The sequence below is a fragment of the Leptidea sinapis genome, chromosome 13 (genome assembly GCF_905404315.1).
Source record: "Leptidea sinapis chromosome 13, ilLepSina1.1, whole genome shotgun sequence".
Lineage (NCBI taxonomy): Eukaryota > Metazoa > Arthropoda > Insecta > Lepidoptera > Pieridae > Leptidea > Leptidea sinapis.
The window spans coordinates 8,296,085-8,314,835 of NC_066277.1; the positions used below are offsets into that span (position 1 = coordinate 8,296,085).

Sequence of the window (18,751 nt, forward strand, 5' to 3'; positions counted from 1 at the left end):
GTATAGTACAAATTTATCAATATGTATAGAAATTATTTTATCATAAAACGATGCATAATTATTATCTTATTTATTATAACGATAAGGATTATAGATATCACCCAACGTTTCATTAAGTATAATTATTAGCATTACATCATTAAAATTAATTAAGTATACACTATTTTGATGTCATAGCTTAATTTCTTTTTACTGTTTTATAGATATATAAAGTGAAATTCAAATTAATAACTTTCTCTATTATTCCTAAGATAATAAAATCCATATATATTTTGTTACTGGCAACAAACTAACACCAATGGTTGTCTAGCATCCATGGTCATGCAGTAAATTTAAAAAAATAAGCCAATGGCTGCCATTTTGATCTTGCTATTTGCCAGCATTTGACTGATTAGTCAAAATAGTTACTCTTTTATAAGTATAATATTGATAAAGTACAATTAATATAATTGAAAACAAACATAATTCACGTAATATTATTTTATTACGATTACCTTTTTTCTCATATTCATATTTATAGAAATTCGTATTACATTTTAATCTTTAAGCTGTTCCTTTTACTTCCGCTTTATATGACTTTTGAGTTTTGAGAAAGCGGATGTGGTTGGTCCGCCATATCATTCGTGAGGGTCTGTGCTTGTGTGGTTTGGGTGTATTGCCGGTGCCAACCATTAATTTTAATTAGTAATAAGTTATGCGTATGAATCCAGACATGGACGATGACGAGAAGGGGTAAGTAAAATTGCTCGTATTTTGAAATAAGTTCTAAACTTGAGATACGTATGCAACCTCATACAGGTCAAACTGCACGTTCGCTTGGTGTGTCGCATTACATGGCTTATTACCAAGGCTGTCGATACTAAGAACATTATTTTTGTTACTTATTCATTTGATCTTTTTCCAAATGTATAAAATAAATATTGACTTTGTGTTATGGCTCCATGGTAACGTTTCCTATTCATCTATGCTCTTACCGGCGAGCGGCCACCGACCCCAAGCCGAGCCGTGCCACTTGCGTGTAGCAATCATGGCAGCATTCATTTCATATACTCTTTCCTAAAATTGTTAATATATAATGTGATTATCTTTATATGTTTATGTAACGTATGTAGAATTCAAGATGCAGAAAGAAGAAACCCAACATAACCAAAAAATGATTGCTTTCCCCTTTTTCATCAGAAAATATTTTAAAACTTTCAAATATTTGTTTCTGTACCAGGTTTTTTGGAAATAAATTATATCTGCTTCATAATTGGGGTTAATGGAACAGGATTGGAAGTGCCGCGTTGCATATTCGCGGTTACCTCTTAAAATTTGCTGATTCATTTGCATATGGTCCCATTGTATTTTGCGGAACTGTCTACATTTCTCTTTTTTATAATTTAGGTTTATATATACGTTTAACGTTGTAATTAATTGCTACTTATCAGTATTTGGAGTAACTTAGGTTATTTGGCAGCTTTCACGCGTCTGCGCTGTTACACCATTTCATTCAACAGAACAACACATCATTACTATTCCAGGCTTTATTAAAAATATTTATTTTTCTTAAAAAATATATTGTGCTGGGCATAATATTTAAATTTCCACACCAAAATCTTGATAATTTTTGTTATGTCTAAGAGAAAATGTACATTTCAATATAAATTCCTAATTGGTGAATGAATTCCTGCCTTGTTTTGAGATGCTTCATGATCAGCTGTACTAAAGTGACAGGCTGATGTTAAAAAGGTTTCTTATGAAGAATATTTACATAATCTTCGATTTGGGTCCTGTTTTACAGTTTAAGTTACAAATAGGCTATATGCGACTGATCTATTGGATGCATACATTGTGTTTCACAATGTGAAAATAGAGTTAACCAGCACATAAAGGGCCTATTAAATTATAGGACACTAAAAAAATATTTATGTGTCAGATATGTTATGACTTCAAACTATGAAATGCTTATGACAGTTGTGTGTAGTGCTGTTTACTGACACACCGATTGAAAACTAGAAGATGGAACTATAAAATGCTAGGTTGACAAAAAAATCAAGACTACATAAACTTAGAGATGGTGTTTGTGTTACCCTCAACTGTGGGTAACACAAACACCAAATATGTGGTAAATGTAGGTAATTAGTCGGCTAGTTGCCTATGGCAATTTAAATTTACCTGTGAGACAGGTCTTAAAAGTATTCATTTTTAATTCAGATTATATTTTGATGTCACAACTAATTCCATATTCATTATTTTTCATTTCATTATTATCATATTTGCAAAAAAAAACAGGCACCCAAAACTTTTGTGTTCAACTATGGAAATCTTAAACAAAAGAGGTTTAATGTGCATTCAATTGATTAAATAAATAAATAAATTATGAAGAATTGTGTATATACAAGCCATACAGTTAGAGGCTCTATCATGTTTTGGGATGGCATACCTTCTGATGATTGTATAGACTTAATTTTCATAGAATATGACTCTAAATGCACAATGCTACATCACAGACATCCTAATTGTTGCTGTACAACCAGTGTTGGCAAGTTGTGTTGGTAGGAAGTGCTGCTGTGCTTATAGATGCCAATTTGGAAACATACCAAGTGGGCGACATAGATGCTTACTGAAGTGACTTTGGGATCCTCTGCTTAGATTTGCCAGCATGGAGTCCCGACCCCAATACCCTTGAGCATCTATGGGACTCCCTAAAACGATGTGTTCAAGCTGTACATCCAGCCAAATTGTTATTGGCTGAAATACACTTATTCCCAAAGACTCGATAGTTATTTCATCCAGTGGAGGCCACAGTATATTAACCTAGTATTTTATTCTTTGTAATTCATAGTAAATAAAGGAGAAAGTAAATTGAATTTATCTTATTTTTTTTTGTCAAAATGAGTCATTTTCTAAAAATCTAAATCAAGTTCAACTTAATTACCAAACAAATATGTTTTAACATCAGTAAATATAATTATTTATATTGTTGCATCAAATTTACAACTGTTAATATCATAGTACTGAGAGTTTATTTTTTAAGAAGCAAAAAATAAACAATACCCTCAAGTTAACACTGACTGAGTTTGTTAAGTTGTTCAATCAAGAAAGAAGCAATCATACTTACTTAGTAACAATGTATCAGTTATCATAAATTCATAACACCTTGAAGAATTTGGGTCAATATTCAAATGATATATGTATTTATAATTTAGATAAGTATACAATTGTATTAATATTTACTTTTTATGCATATATATATAAAGGTGCTGGTTGGAGTAATTTTTATAGACTTACAAATAGGTTCCAAGTAGGTAATTGTATTATATTGTAAATATTTTATACATACTATTTTATATTTATTAAAATTAAACTAATTTTACTATAATTGACTTTCTCAAAAGTAATTATAGTAAGGATACAAACTAAACAGTGATTACATTTCGCCTGTTATTCTTGGTTATTATTCTTTACTTACATAAGAAGCAGTAAAGTTTGTTGTTATGCATATATAAAACACCCGATTTGAACAAGTTATTGACACAATGTTACATACACACATTTGTCTCTTATCATATAGTTATGACATAGATGTATTAATCACCATTAATTTTTTTTTTGACATTGTATTCAAATAGGATTAAAAATCACTCAATAATCATCATAATATTAAGATTTTATCATTGTGATTTGTACAGTAGTACTTAGCCTAATTAAAATAAGTAAGATGTTAACTAGTGAATTCATGGTTAAATTATTAAATTAAGTTAAGTTCATTAGACTTATCCAAACTTTAAACAGCTACTACAACTTTATTTTATGAAGTCTGATTTTCCAAATAATGTTCCACTTTCAAAGCGTACTTATAAAAATAAAATCATGTCCAAGGATACTCTATGGATAACCTATATGTCAAAATTAGAGCTAAGATATATAGTTTTACATTATTTGGTAAGTAATTATTGAAATTTTTATGTGCAGAAAACTGTTTGTTGGCGGCTTATCATGGGAAACGTCTCAAGAAAACCTGCAGCGATACTTCTCTCGCTACGGCGATGTGATAGACTGTGTGGTGATGAAGAATAGTGAGTCAGGTCGGTCCAGGGGATTTGGCTTTGTCACCTTTGCTGAGCCATCACTGGTCAATGTTGTGCTGCAGAATGGACCACATACTCTGGATGGCAGGTTAGTCTATAATCACATCCATGTAAATTTTCTTATCTTTTCTGTTGCTATAATAGGTTTACCCAATGGGTCTACATACTGTGTATTAATTATCCTGTTGACTCTAAACATAAATGATATCTGTTATTACTGTGATATGACTCTGAGGATAAATCTGTTCAACCAATTTGTTGATGATTCAATACTTTAGAATATACTTGAGTCAGAATCTGTACATATTTTATGCCAATCTAATCATATTTTAAAATGCTTATTTTTTGACCTTTATAATATACAGATGGTGTAATTACTAGTAAATCTCCAGTTTCTTGCACTATTGTTAAATATTGAGTTTCATATACAGTCATTCACAATAACCTTCTTCACATGCAGAGTAAACAACAAGAATAAAATGCGCCAATGACCCAATTAACTCGAAATAACTCGCGACTCACGTAAATTCACACATGATGAAAAAAATATATGTTTGAAGAGTTTATGAAATAAATCTTATTAAATTATTTTTTTAAAATTATAATGTGCACATTTTATTATTATTATATAAAGCATAGCTTGAATCAACGTTAATCTTTACTTTGTTGATGGGGGCTTTACTGTAACTAGGTCTTAGTAAATATTTGTTGCAGTCATTGTGATAGAATATATTTACCTGCCATTAAATCTGCTTAATCAATAAACAAATTACTGACACATGATCAGAGTTCAAGATAGTTTCAATATTAAATAAAATGCAATATTAAAACTATTGATATGGCTCTTTTAGGAATGTGGCAAAACTCTTGTTACTTGCTGATATTGTTTAACTGTTGCTCATTTATTCATTTGGCTATGTGAATTGGGTATCAAATCCCTAATAAGAAAGAATATACATATTATTGCTAAAGAAATATGAATAACACATTAGTGAAAGTTTCATCCATAATGGAAAGTTGTTCCTGAGAACTATTTAGATCATTCAGCTAGGGCTGCCAATTATATTTATCGTAACAGCAATAATGTCTACTGACTTGTAGCATGCAGATTGATGGTGAGAGTGGAGATTAAAAAGTTTCTTTTGAATATTTTTTTCTCTCTTTTTAATTTTAATTTTTTTAATAAAATATATTTTTGTAAGAAAAAATCACTTAAGCATATTAAGTCATTGCTTGATGCTAGCAGCCCTACAAGCACTCTTACTTTTCTTGTTATATGTAATAATGAAAGTTAAATCGTATCTTGTTTCGCGTTATATTTGCTACGTATTTTATCTGTATATTTTACCTAAGTAACCATTTACGTAATGCATATTAAATTTCTGTTCTTTAACTTTCTGTTTCAAATTAAACATGATGATATATCATCTTCTATACGTGCTCCAACTGAATGTATTTAATCAGTCAGTGACCTTCTTTATTGATAACAGTACTTTTTTGGTAACGTTGCCAATTCGTGGCGTCATCGTCGTAACGGTAAGCGAGCGTCGAGTCTGAGGCGATAAACCGCCAATCTCTCGCTTAATTAATATTTAAAGCAAACTCATTTGTCCCACTTTGCAGCTTTTTCCTATCTATATTTAGATTTTATGCAGCACTTAATCCTTTAATTTTATATTATATCTCCCCTTATTATACTAAAATTTGCCCCTTTATCTCTAAAGAGTCTAAACAAAAGAATTATTTTGTTAATAATCTCCCAAGTTCTATAGATATAAAAAGTTAGGTATTTGAATGATTTATACAATTGCTTTGAATATATTATATTCGTAAATACTACATTTCTGTATTTTACAAATTTTAGTAAATATATTTCCGTACGCATTACAATTTTAGTTATTAATAAGTAACACGTTTCGTGTTTTTTTAAGATTAAGTTCGTGAGTAGTTACTGTTGAATTTAGTCAAGTTATCTGAAACATGATACCATGATTAGTGATATTATTTATAAAATTCAATTTCTGTAATTGTTAGCTGTTGTGATTAAAAATGGCCTGAGGTGAGGCCTAAGCGCTAATCTTCATGAAAACAATAAGTTATCCTCATTTTATGGACAATCTTCACATTAATAAATAACATACAGAATGGAATATTATATTATTATTTATGATACAAAACATCTAAATTGTTTGCATGTTAAAAAATAAATTAAAAACTAAATTAACCTAATGCTATATACCCTCAATTGAATAGTAATAATAAACAGATTACACTAGGGACCTCTATCATTTGTTTAATGCATTGATTAAAGAGGTTAAGATACTATGCTACAGGCTTAATGGTCAATGGAGAAAAGTAGAGTAGGGTATACTTTTCCGATGAGATTTTTTTGTACTTTATCCTTTAACTTTATAGGGTGCGAATCTTTTTCTATACTAATATTATAAAGCTGCAGTGTTTGTTTGTTTGAACGCGCTAATCTCTGGTACTACTGGTCCGATTTGAATGATTCTTTCAGTGTTGGGTAGTCCATTTATCGAGGAAGGCTATGTTTTTTTTTCAAAATTAGGGATCCGTAATAAAATTGCTATTTTGTAACACAAGGTGTAAAATCGAAAACCTATTTTTGCGTGCGCTGCAAAAAGTATTGAACAAAATGATTTACAGGCTATAATATAGGCAATATTTTATTACTTATAAAACTATCGCGTGAATTATACTTTATATGGCAAAACAACGTTTACCGGGTCAGCTAGTATGTAATAATAGTATAATTATTTATTCCGAAGCAAATATCATTGGCGCATATATTAGAAGTATGTAGCAAGAATTTTTGTAAAAATTGTATAGGTACTATTAAATTTTTAAAGTTGCTTGCCGCGTCTGTCTGTCTGTTGGCGATAAACTCTAAAATTACTGAGCTGATTTTAATGCGTTTTTCATTAGAAGACTGAGTGATATCTTTTTTATAGATGTGAAACTATCTTTTAAGGATACACCTATTCCAATTACAAAAAATAATCACGATAGGAAATATTTTTTTTAAAATACTTTCAAGTAGTACATACATAGTCTGTGTTTCCTTTAAATCTAACAGGCTGATGCGACACCTATGTTCTACTGCCCGCGCGAAGTCGGGACGAGTCGCTAGTTATTTACAATATTAAGTACAAGGTGATGCACAATATGCCATGTATAATCATCTTCATTACCTAATACTTCAGTAGACATGTGAGAAGTACTATAAAAAAGTAATTCCTTAATTACTTTACAGCTATCATTTAAACATTATACTAATCTGGTATTATAAAAATGTAGATAGTAGTCACATCCAGGCAGTGTTTGCAATAACAATATTGCTAATACGTTCAGATGTTTGTGGAACAGTAGCAACAGATCAGCATATACACTTAGTTTGTAATATATAAACTCTTGTGTCTACAAAATCTGTAACATTGATACTAATCAACAGGTATATTAATTAATATTTGAGGTTTTGTTTGAAGAACCCTTACAGACTGGAAATGTTGTGATGTTTTTTGTAAAGTGAAGGCTGTAAGAATCAAGGCTTACATTTACTAGAATCGCTCGTAATTACAGACATTCATTTCACGGCCGCCTGTGCTTCTTACCGCCTCTTATTTTGAACTATTTTAAGAAGGTACTAATTAGAAATAGGAACCTCAGTTTCGAAAGGTTAACTTCCAATTAAATAAAGATCGACACCTTTGTCCCCACAGAACTATTGATCCAAAACCATGCAATCCACGCACTCTGCAAAAGCCCAAACGGGGAGGTGGTTACCCGAAGGTTTTTCTTGGCGGACTCCCATCGAACATCACCGAAACTGATCTGCGGGTGTTTTTCGGCCGATATGGAAAAGTTATGGAAGTTGTCATTATGTACGACCAGGAGAAGAAGAAGTCTAGAGGTATGTATGCTTTACATTGCTTACAAGGGTATTGATGATCTCTAGGTATTGGTATTATTATATACTATTGTTATTATTAGGCTGTTTTCGACGTCTTCCTGTCAACCCGATTCTACCAGGAAGACCAGCAGAACTTTGATGTTGCCTATGACCTACAAAATCGGGCTGTCTGAAACACCTAAAGTAGACAAGTGTTTTTTTAGTAGATTATGACTGGTTAAAGCCAGGGTTAATATCCGAAGTTGCTCCGGGTTAGTCTACTAAGTCATCACAGCTTTCATGATAAAGCAAGGTTGATTGTAAGAATAACCCCTCTTGTTTGTCTGCCTTGCTAAGGATAGACCAGTGTATCTGAGGTTCTACCTAGCTCATCATAGCTTCAGTTGAACTAGAAGTGCCTATTGCATTTAGTTTGTATCTGATATCCTGCTATTATTAATTAGCAATAAGAATCATTTGGCTTAATTGCTAACCAATGACAATTGTCATAAAAATGACAAAAGCCACATCCAGGCAGTGCTTCCAATAACAATATTGCTAGTACGTTCAGATGTTTGTGGAAGAACAACAGCAGATCAGCATATACACATTGTTTTTGTGATATAAACTCTTGTGTCTACAAAATCTGTGACATATTTTTTATTAATAAAACCTTTATTGATGTATTCCGGTCTCATGGCACTTAATTATATGTTATGTCCTCCAGGGTTTGGATTTTTGTCATTCGAAGATGAGATCTCCGTGGAAAGGGTGACCCAAGAGCACTTCATCAACCTTAATGGTAAACAGGTAAGGACAATATTAATTTATGATATTAAATTAGATCTCTGTAAAGATATTTTTTATTTATCTTCTTCTCAAAACAGGATGTGAATCCACATTTCAATGTGATATCCACATGTCCACATATAAATGAATTATTGTAATTCAAGACATGATTGTATTATAAAGAACAATCCATAATTTTCTGTAAGTTTAATAGGTAAATTGTTTGTATTTGTATGTTCGATTCATATTGTAGAAATCGTGCTAATCGTCTATATATAACTGTAGAGCTTATATTATTATATAACATATACATAAAAAAAAAAACTATAACCGGAACCAATGTTATTTTACCGTTGCATCGGGAGTAATAAAAAATCTCGCATTTTTAAGATTGAGTTTGGCTTCTAATGATTTTGAATCTGGCAATCACATACAAAAATACAATTATTTTGGTTAGACTTTAAACCCAGTCAATTTGCAACCATATCCAGGCAGTGCCTGCAATAACAATACGGCTAGTACATTCAGATTTTTGTGGCTTTTAATTAGTTAGGAATGTGGCTATCATATATCCAAAAATATTATTATTTTGTTTAGAGTTGGTCATTTTATGAGTAAATACAAGTTAATGCAACCACATCCAGGCAGTGCTTGTAATAACAATATTGCTAATACGTTCAGATGTTTGTGGAATAGTAACAGCAGATCAGCATATACACATTGTTTGTGATATAAACTCTTGTGTCTACAAAATCTGTGACAAACATAATACATGAAAGCCTGTAACTCATGTAAAAAAGAAAAATATATTAAAAAAATAAGCACAGCACACTAAAGTTTAAACTTTAGATCCAGGTTGAATTAAAATAAACTTATATTATTTCTCAAGTAAAATAGAAAAATATATTTAAAAAATAAGCACAGCACACTTAAAGTTTAAACTTTAGATCCAGGTTGAATTAAAATAAACTTATATTATTTCTCAAGTAAAATAGAAAAATATATTAAAAAAATAAGCACAGCACACTTAAAGTTTAAACTTTAGATCCAGGTTGAATTAAAATAAACTTATTTATGACCCGCAATACAACAATCTTGATTGTATTATAGCATTGCTTAGGTTGTATAATAGCTTAAGTTTAGCACAAAAATAGATAAATTGGAACCAATGCGTGGCCTCTAGATGGGGCCTGACAATCTAAACGTCATAATAAATATAGGGCGCCTCCTACAATAGAACAATATTTGTTACAGGTTGAGATTAAGCGAGCCGAGCCACGTGACGGATCAGGCAAGCTAGGTTCCGGCGGGGGCGGTATGGGCGGGGGAATGGGTGGAGCACCCGGAGATGCTCCCGCCGCCGGCCAGTGGGGGCCTCCGCAGGCCGCGCCCATGAATATGATACAAGGACATAATGGGCAGATGGGTGGGCCGCCCATCAACATGCCGATGGCTGGACCCAACATTATGCAAGGGTTACTATTTTTGCTTTGTACAAATTTTTTTTTAATGAAAATAAGGGACGAGACAAGCAGGACGTTCAGCTGATGGTAATTGATACGCCCTACCCATTACAATGTAGTGCCGCTCAGGATTCTTGAAAAACCCAAAAATTCTGAGCGGCACTACAGTTGCGCTCGTCACCTTGAGACAATAGATGTTAAGTCTCATTTGCCCAGTAATTCACTAGCTACGGCGCCCTTCAGACCGAAACATAGTAATTGTTTACACATTATTGCTTCACGGCAGAAATAGGCGCCGTTGTGGTACCCATAATCTAGCCGGCTACCTGTGCAAAGGAGCCTCTCACAAATAAAACTTATTGAGTTTTTCCTCCAATTTTCTCAATTTAAATACACAAGAATTTTTTATTAGTGGGGTACTTTTCTCAGGATAGCGGTTAGTTAACATCAATAATGGTTCTTTTTTTGCCATCTAATTTTAGGTTAACAGAAATTCAAGAGCCACGGCATAGAGTGGGCAGAGCGTGTTGCTTATGGGTTTCATAGATAGGATGTATTTTATACCTGGTGTACCTATGAATGTTGAATATTCTCGAAATAAACATTATACTCGCAATTTCATCTACAAGGCTCCGTAAAATTGCTAAATCTTTTAAAATTTATTGTGTTACATTTTATAATAAACTCCCGAATTTTATTAAAATATTACCAATTAAAAAATTTGAATGTATCTTAAAAATAAATTAACATCTAAGGCCTATTTATATTGTGAAAGATTGTTTGAATGATAAAGATAGTTGGAATTAATGTTTTTAAATTTTGTTAATGAATATTGTTATACTCATTTGAATACTATTGTAACTTTTATCTACACCCATGCTTTAAATCCTTTATTAAAGAATCTGAAACAGTTAGCTTATTGCCAACATTAAAATACCCAATGTTCTAATAACCATTACATCATCCAAACAAGTGTTGTAATGTTGTACTGAATTTCATTACAACAATCCTATTTTTTTTTCAATCCCTTCATGCTCAGAGTTTTAATAGACAGCCACATTCTTATTGCTCGATGCGTGGAATCTGTTTGAATTTCAAAAAAAGAACATTTTCGTTTACGCCCGTATCACACTACCAGAACGTCGCGCAACGTAAAAAAAAAGTAGGTTATTCGAATCCCCGCCATTTTTATATTTTTGTTTACAAAATATAAGGGATTCATTATGAACGCTGCAAAAAGCATTATATTCGAGTGAAATTTTAAATATTGCACCATACAAAATGTAAATTACCACTAAAATAAATAATTGCTTCATTAATATTTAGTTAATTTGTATATAATCAGTAATGAATGATGTTAGGTTACTACTAGGACTGGTGTTTTAATGTTAGCAGTAATGGGGTACTTTTCTCAGGATAGCGGTTAGTTAACATCAATAATGGTTCTTTTTTTGCCATCTAATTTTAGGTTAAGAGAAATTCAAGAGCCACGGCATAGAGTGGGCAGAGCGTGTTGCTTATGGGTTTCATAGCATTCGTAATGTAAATTACAACTAAAATAAATAATTAATTCATTAATACGTTGTTTATTTGCATATAATCAGTAATAGATGATATTAGGTTACTGCTAGGACTTGCTGTTTTAATGTTAGCAGTAATCTAACAGTTTCAGAATCTTTAAGAGGATTCATATTCTGGGTGTAGATAAAGTCTTGTATACAACTGTTGATAATTAGGTATTAAAACACTCATGTGATACTATTATCACACTCGGCTTTTCCTCGTGTGATAAACTCACAATCGTGTTTTAATACCCCTTATTACAGAACAGTTGCATAAATAACTATTATTGCAGTTGCATACAAGACTTTATCTACACCCAGAATATGAATATCCTCTAAAAGATTCTGAAACAGCTTACTGCTAACATTAAAACACCAGTCCTAGTAGTAACCTAATATCATTCATTACTGATTATATACAAATTAACTAAGTATAAATGAAGCAATTATTTATTTTAGTGGTAATTTACGTTTTGTATGGTGCAATAATTAAAATTTCACTCGAATATAATGCTTTTTGCAGCGTTCATAATGAATCCCTTATATTTTGTAAACAAAAATATAAAAATGGCGGGGATTCGAATAACCTACTTTTTTTTACGGCACGCGACTTGTGGTAGAGTGGAACGCGCGTAAACGAAAATGTTCTTTTTTTGAAATTCATACAGGTACCACGCATCGAGCAATAAGAATGTGAACTCTGCGCATGACGGAATCGAAAAAAAAAACATAGGAGAGTGTTGTTATAAAACTCAGTACAACATTACAACACTCGTTTGAATGATGTAATGATTATTAGAACATTGGGTGTTTTAATGTTGGTAATAAGCTAACTGTTTCAGAATCTATAATAGAGGTTTTAAAGCATGGGTTGTAGATAAATAACTATTACTTCATCATGACTTGCACTAAATAACTTATAAAGTTTTAGTGAATAAAGGTTTTGAAAAATTGATTGTTACCTCGTACTACCAGGTACCAGGGCTGGGGCACGTCGCCCGGCCAGACGTCGTACGCGGGCTACGGCGCGGCGGGCGGCGGCGCGGGCCCCGGCAACTACCAGGGCTGGGGCGCGCCGCCCGGCACGGCGCCGCACGCGCCCGCCTGGCCCGCCGGCACCAACTACACGCAGCACGCGCAGCCGCCCGCGCAGGGCTACGGCAGCTACGGTGAGTGACGACATACTACCAGGTGCCAGGGCTGGGGCACGTCGCCCGGCCAGACGTCGTACGCGGGCTACGGCGCGGCGGGCGGCGGCGCGGGCCCCGGCAACTACCAGGGCTGGGGCGCGCCGCCCGGCACGGCGCCGCACGCGCCCGCCTGGCCCGCCGGCACCAACTACACGCAGCACGCGCAGCCGCCCGCGCAGGGCTACGGCAGCTACGGTGAGTGACGACATACTACCAGGTGCCAGGGCTGGGGCACGTCGCCCGGCCAGACGTCGTACGCGGGCTACGGCGCGGCGGGCGGCGGCGCGGGCCCCGGCAACTACCAGGGCTGGGGCGCGCCGCCCGGCACGGCGCCGCACGCGCCCGCCTGGCCCGCCGGCACCAACTACACGCAGCACGCGCAGCCGCCCGCGCAGGGCTACGGCAGCTACGGTGAGTGACGACATACTACCAGGTGCCAGGGCTGGGGCACGTCGCCCGGCCAGACGTCGTACGCGGGCTACGGCGCGGCGGGCGGCGGCGCGGGCCCCGGCAACTACCAGGGCTGGGGCGCGCCGCCCGGCACGGCGCCGCACGCGCCCGCCTGGCCCGCCGGCACCAACTACACGCAGCACGCGCAGCCGCCCGCGCAGGGCTACGGCAGCTACGGTGAGTGACGACATACTACCAGGTGCCAGGGCTGGGGCACGTCGCCCGGCCAGACGTCGTACGCGGGCTACGGCGCGGCGGGCGGCGGCGCGGGCCCCGGCAACTACCAGGGCTGGGGCGCGCCGCCCGGCACGGCGCCGCACGCGCCCGCCTGGCCCGCCGGCACCAACTACACGCAGCACGCGCAGCCGCCCGCGCAGGGCTACGGCAGCTACGGTGAGTGACGACATACTACCAGGTGCCAGGGCTGGGGCACGTCGCCCGGCCAGACGTCGTACGCGGGCTACGGCGCGGCGGGCGGCGGCGCGGGCCCCGGCAACTACCAGGGCTGGGGCGCGCCGCCCGGCACGGCGCCGCACGCGCCCGCCTGGCCCGCCGGCACCAACTACACGCAGCACGCGCAGCCGCCCGCGCAGGGCTACGGCAGCTACGGTGAGTGACGACATACTACCAGGTGCCAGGGCTGGGGCACGTCGCCCGGCCAGACGTCGTACGCGGGCTACGGCGCGGCGGGCGGCGGCGCGGGCCCCGGCAACTACCAGGGCTGGGGCGCGCCGCCCGGCACGGCGCCGCACGCGCCCGCCTGGCCCGCCGGCACCAACTACACGCAGCACGCGCAGCCGCCCGCGCAGGGCTACGGCAGCTACGGTGAGTGACGACATACTACCAGGTGCCAGGGCTGGGGCACGTCGCCCGGCCAGACGTCGTACGCGGGCTACGGCGCGGCGGGCGGCGGCGCGGGCCCCGGCAACTACCAGGGCTGGGGCGCGCCGCCCGGCACGGCGCCGCACGCGCCCGCCTGGCCCGCCGGCACCAACTACACGCAGCACGCGCAGCCGCCCGCGCAGGGCTACGGCAGCTACGGTGAGTGACGACATACTACCAGGTGCCAGGGCTGGGGCACGTCGCCCGGCCAGACGTCGTACGCGGGCTACGGCGCGGCGGGCGGCGGCGCGGGCCCCGGCAACTACCAGGGCTGGGGCGCGCCGCCCGGCACGGCGCCGCACGCGCCCGCCTGGCCCGCCGGCACCAACTACACGCAGCACGCGCAGCCGCCCGCGCAGGGCTACGGCAGCTACGGTGAGTGACGACATACTGGTAGTACCACACATGCGACTACCACAGTAACAAGAGCCGTCCGCCACAATATTGAAACAATTAAGAGATAATATTGGTTGTCTCGTTTATTTAAACTTATTTACACATTAACACACACATAAGCAATTTGATTTATCTAAACAGAAAACTTAACGTATGTGTTTGTGTTGAACAGCGAACTACAACAGCGCGCCGGCGGGGGCGTCGGCGGGCGGCAGCTGGACCAACTGGAATATGCCGCAAAACTCTAACTCTACCGGATCCGGTGAGACATTATTCCTCGATTTTACTATACCCGCGAAGTACGGCTAAAATGAAATCGGTTCACAGCTAGCCATGAATTATGCTAGACCCACATGATACAATTTTCACATATATATAGTGTTTGTAAACTTTTTAATATCTTCTGCTGTACTATGTGTTACTAAGGTGTTGATGACATTAAAAGATTTTGCCCTGTACTTTCCCCGGGGCATAAAAAGAATAGGAGTCCCAGGCCCATGGGTGTCGTAAGAGGCGACTTAGGGCTTTTTAGAAGTGGGAGAGTCACGCTGCCGTCTTATGAGGTCAGCACAATCGGGCCAGACTCGTCCGGGTTACTTACTACACTCGCACAGAATACCGGTGTGAAGTAGCGGCCTAATGCCGCTATGTTTCGCATGTGTTAGTGTCGAGGACCGGTTACCACAGACTACGCAGGGCGATCTGTGCATAATTTTGCATTGGCATATGGTCTGTTCTAATTGGTTGAGTCGCCAACGCGGCTCCCGGATGTGGATAGCCACATGCCGTCCTTATTAGATCTTCTGCTGACTACACATCCCAATGGTTACCAGGCCTTTGTTGACGACCCTCTCGGAATGTTCGACCATTGCCTGTTCAGGAGTGTAGTGCCTATCCGACGCCCACGTCGCAAACCACCAGCGACCCGCCGCGTTTGGCACTACAAGTCAGCAGATTGGGATAGGATGCGTTCCTTTTTTTTCATCCTACCCTTGGGACAGGGTTTGTTTCCCTTCGGATGATCCTAGTGCCTGCGCCGTTGCTGTAGCCGATGTGATACTACAAGGCATGGATATTTTTATACCAAGCTCTGTAGTACCGATCGGTGGCAGATCACAGCCCTGGTTCGATGCGTCAGTTAAAGCAGCATCTGACTGCAAAAAACAGGCGTATCGAACTTCGGTTGGGGCACAAATGATCCGAACTGCATAGTTCTTAAGAGGAAATACAACCGTCCAGATTTTTTAAGAGGCAAATCGCCCGTGCAAAGTCAAAACACGTCGTCGAAATAGGCGAGCAGCTTTCCAGTTACCCGACCGGAACACGCAAGTTCTGGTCGTTGTCGAAAGCTGCTCTTGGTAACTTCAGCCAGCCGTCCCTGCCGCCGTTGCACATGAGGAATGACACCCTGGCCCATACGGCAAAAGAGAAAGCTGATCTCCTGTGCGCTCTTTACGCCTCCAACTCGACTCTTGACGACAACGGAAAAACACCGCTGACCATCCCGCGGTGTCAGAGCTCTATGCCTGAAGTACAGTTCAGACAGAAAACTGTTAGGCGAGCTCTGTTTTCGTTGGACGTCAATAAGTCGAGCGGGCCGGATGGCATTTCTCCAATCGTGCTTAGAACGTGTGCCCCTGAGTTGATGCCGGTGCTAACGCGTTCATTCCGGCACTCTTATTCCAAAGGCGTAGTCCCTAACTCATGGAAGTCAGCCCTTGTCCATCCGATCCAAAAAAAAGGAGACCGTTCGGATCCGGCAAACTGCAGGCCTATTGCTATAACCTCCCTGCTCTCCAAAATCATGGAGAGAATAATTAGCCGTCAGCTCTTGGTATACCTAGAGGGTCACCAGTTGATCAACGACCGACAATACGGCTTTCGCCGTGGTCGGTCGGCTGGTGATCTTCTGGTATACCTAACACATAGATGGGCTGCGGCTATAGAAAGCAAGGGGGAAGGCCTGGCAGTTAGTCTGGATATAGCGAAGGCCTTTGATCGTGTATGGCACAAGGCGCTCCTCTCAAAACTTCCATCATTTGGGCTTCCCGAGAGCTTGTGCAAGTGGACCTCCAGCTTCCTCACTGGGCGCAGCATACAGGTCGTTGTCGACGGATATTGCTCGAACCCGAAGCCCGTGAATGCTGGAGTGCCCCAAGGCTGTGTGCTATCTCCTACGCTGTTTCTTCTGCATATCAATGATGTGTTGGACACCTCCAACATTCATTGCTATACGGACGACAGCACTGGCGATGCCGTATACACGGGCTATGCAGGTCTCTCTCGGGAAATCGTCGACCAGTGCCGGGAGAAACTTGTGTCTTCTATCGAGCCGAATTCCACCTTCGCACGACACGCCGCAAGTTAGGATATCATCCCCACCATCTGGATGTGTGGTAGTCCGCGGTTTTCAAGAAGCTTTCTTCCACGTACTACAAAGCTGTGGAATGAGCTTCCTTGTGCGGTGTTTCCGGGACGATACGACATGGGTACCTTCAAAAAAAGCGCGTACACCTTCCTTAAAGGCCAGCAACGCTCTTTGTGATTCCTCTGGTGTTGCAAGAGATTGTGGGCGGCGGTGATCACTTAACAGGTGACCCGTACGCTCGTTTGTCCTCATATTCCATAAAAAAAAGAGTTACAAAGTAAAGAAATTGTTGTTTCCAGCTATTTTTGATTTGTTTTTCTTTATGATATTCGATACATTTTAAAATTTTATTAAAACGAAATATGCAGTGTCCATGAGAGTAGGACTTGAAGTGTTTAAATCCTACCCGGATTGGTATTAATTTGATTTCGACTCGCTTGGAGTACTCTGTGTTACAAATAAAATGGACTTTGAAAAGTGCAACACGATTGGCTTATCAGTAGTAGCGAAGAACAAAGAATAAAACAAAAAACAGTTTTGACCCATCTCGATATTAATTGACTGCCACATGAGCTCACAAAATGAACGTGTACTCATTTGCGATTCTTTATCAGACGAAATGAAACCGAATCGTTTTTGAAGAGATTGACAACTGGTGATAAAAAAAGGATCACATATGACAAAAGCGGTCAAGAGCCGGCCAGACTTCACAGACTGATAAATCTGGCTTAACTCGTAATTAGGCGATGTTGTGTGTGTGGTGGCATTTAAAAGTCATTGTTCATTAAGAGGTTTTACCGCTGGGAAGAACCATCCAATCTGATCTCTTCTACCAACTGATGGTAGTAGAGATATATTAAAGCAAGATATTGAGAGACAGCAGCTGGAATTGATTAATAGAATGGGTGCGGTCTTTTATCACGATAACGCTAGACCATACACAACATTAGCCATTCGGTTAAAGTTAAGAGTTTTTGATTGGGTGCCATTTGCCATATAGAACTGATCATGGACTTTCAGATTTTCAGTTTTAGTCTCGCTTCTTTCTGTAGGCAGTTCTGGTTAATGTTAAGAGAGGACTGCCGTGAAGTGATAAGTTATCACCTTTTTAACCGACTTGAAAATAGGAGAAGGTTCTTAATTCGACTGTATTCTTTTTTGTTACCTCAGAACAAGACTGGGTGAAGCGATTGTGTTTTTTTTTATTTGAATTAGTTGATTAGCTGGTGCTTCCCGTGTGGTCCCGATTGATTTGGTTTAGTTCTGACATTGGCATACATGAGATACAATATGTCTTAAATTTGCATGGTATGTGCGCGACAAATTCCTTTTTTTATGGGAGAGGATATATTTCAAGGATACTTTGATGAGAGTTTTGTTTGGTTCTAATTATGGATTTCATGTAACGGAATTATTTAATCCTTAGGAGCAAATTAACGATACGCGGTCGAAAATTTTATATGCTATCCTTTCATATTTGAGTTGTGGTCAAGTAAATGTCGTAGTCAGATAAGTGGTTGGTCTTGTTATTGATAGCGTGTCTCAAAATACAAAGTGCGTTGTCTAGTAGCGGACACCGAAACTTTGTGACCAATTATACATTCCATCCACGAAGAACGCTATAATAGTTATTTATGTAACTGTTGTGTAATAAGGGGTATTAAAACA

General features: G+C 39.4%; 1 protein-coding gene across 4 annotated transcripts in view; it reads left to right on the forward strand.

The window, feature by feature from the left end:
• Positions 1 to 468: 468 nt before the first annotated feature.
• LOC126967554 (heterogeneous nuclear ribonucleoprotein 27C) overlaps positions 469 to 18,751 on the forward strand; it is a 31,697-nt gene continuing 13,414 nt past the window's right edge. Inside the window, exons 1-7 of one of the 4 annotated variants that reach the window (XM_050812079.1) lie at positions 469 to 732; positions 3,958 to 4,161; positions 7,814 to 8,004; positions 8,711 to 8,793; positions 10,027 to 10,247; positions 12,773 to 12,966; positions 14,888 to 14,977. In XM_050812079.1, coding sequence (XP_050668036.1) covers positions 695 to 732; positions 3,958 to 4,161; positions 7,814 to 8,004; positions 8,711 to 8,793; positions 10,027 to 10,247; positions 12,773 to 12,966; positions 14,888 to 14,977 — 1,021 coding nt within the window. In that variant the 5' untranslated portion in view covers positions 469 to 694. The remainder of the gene's footprint in view (positions 733 to 3,957; positions 4,162 to 7,813; positions 8,005 to 8,710; positions 8,794 to 10,026; positions 10,248 to 12,772; positions 12,967 to 14,887; positions 14,978 to 18,751) is intronic. The other 3 variants (XM_050812080.1, XM_050812081.1, XM_050812082.1) reach the window with 3 other exon arrangements.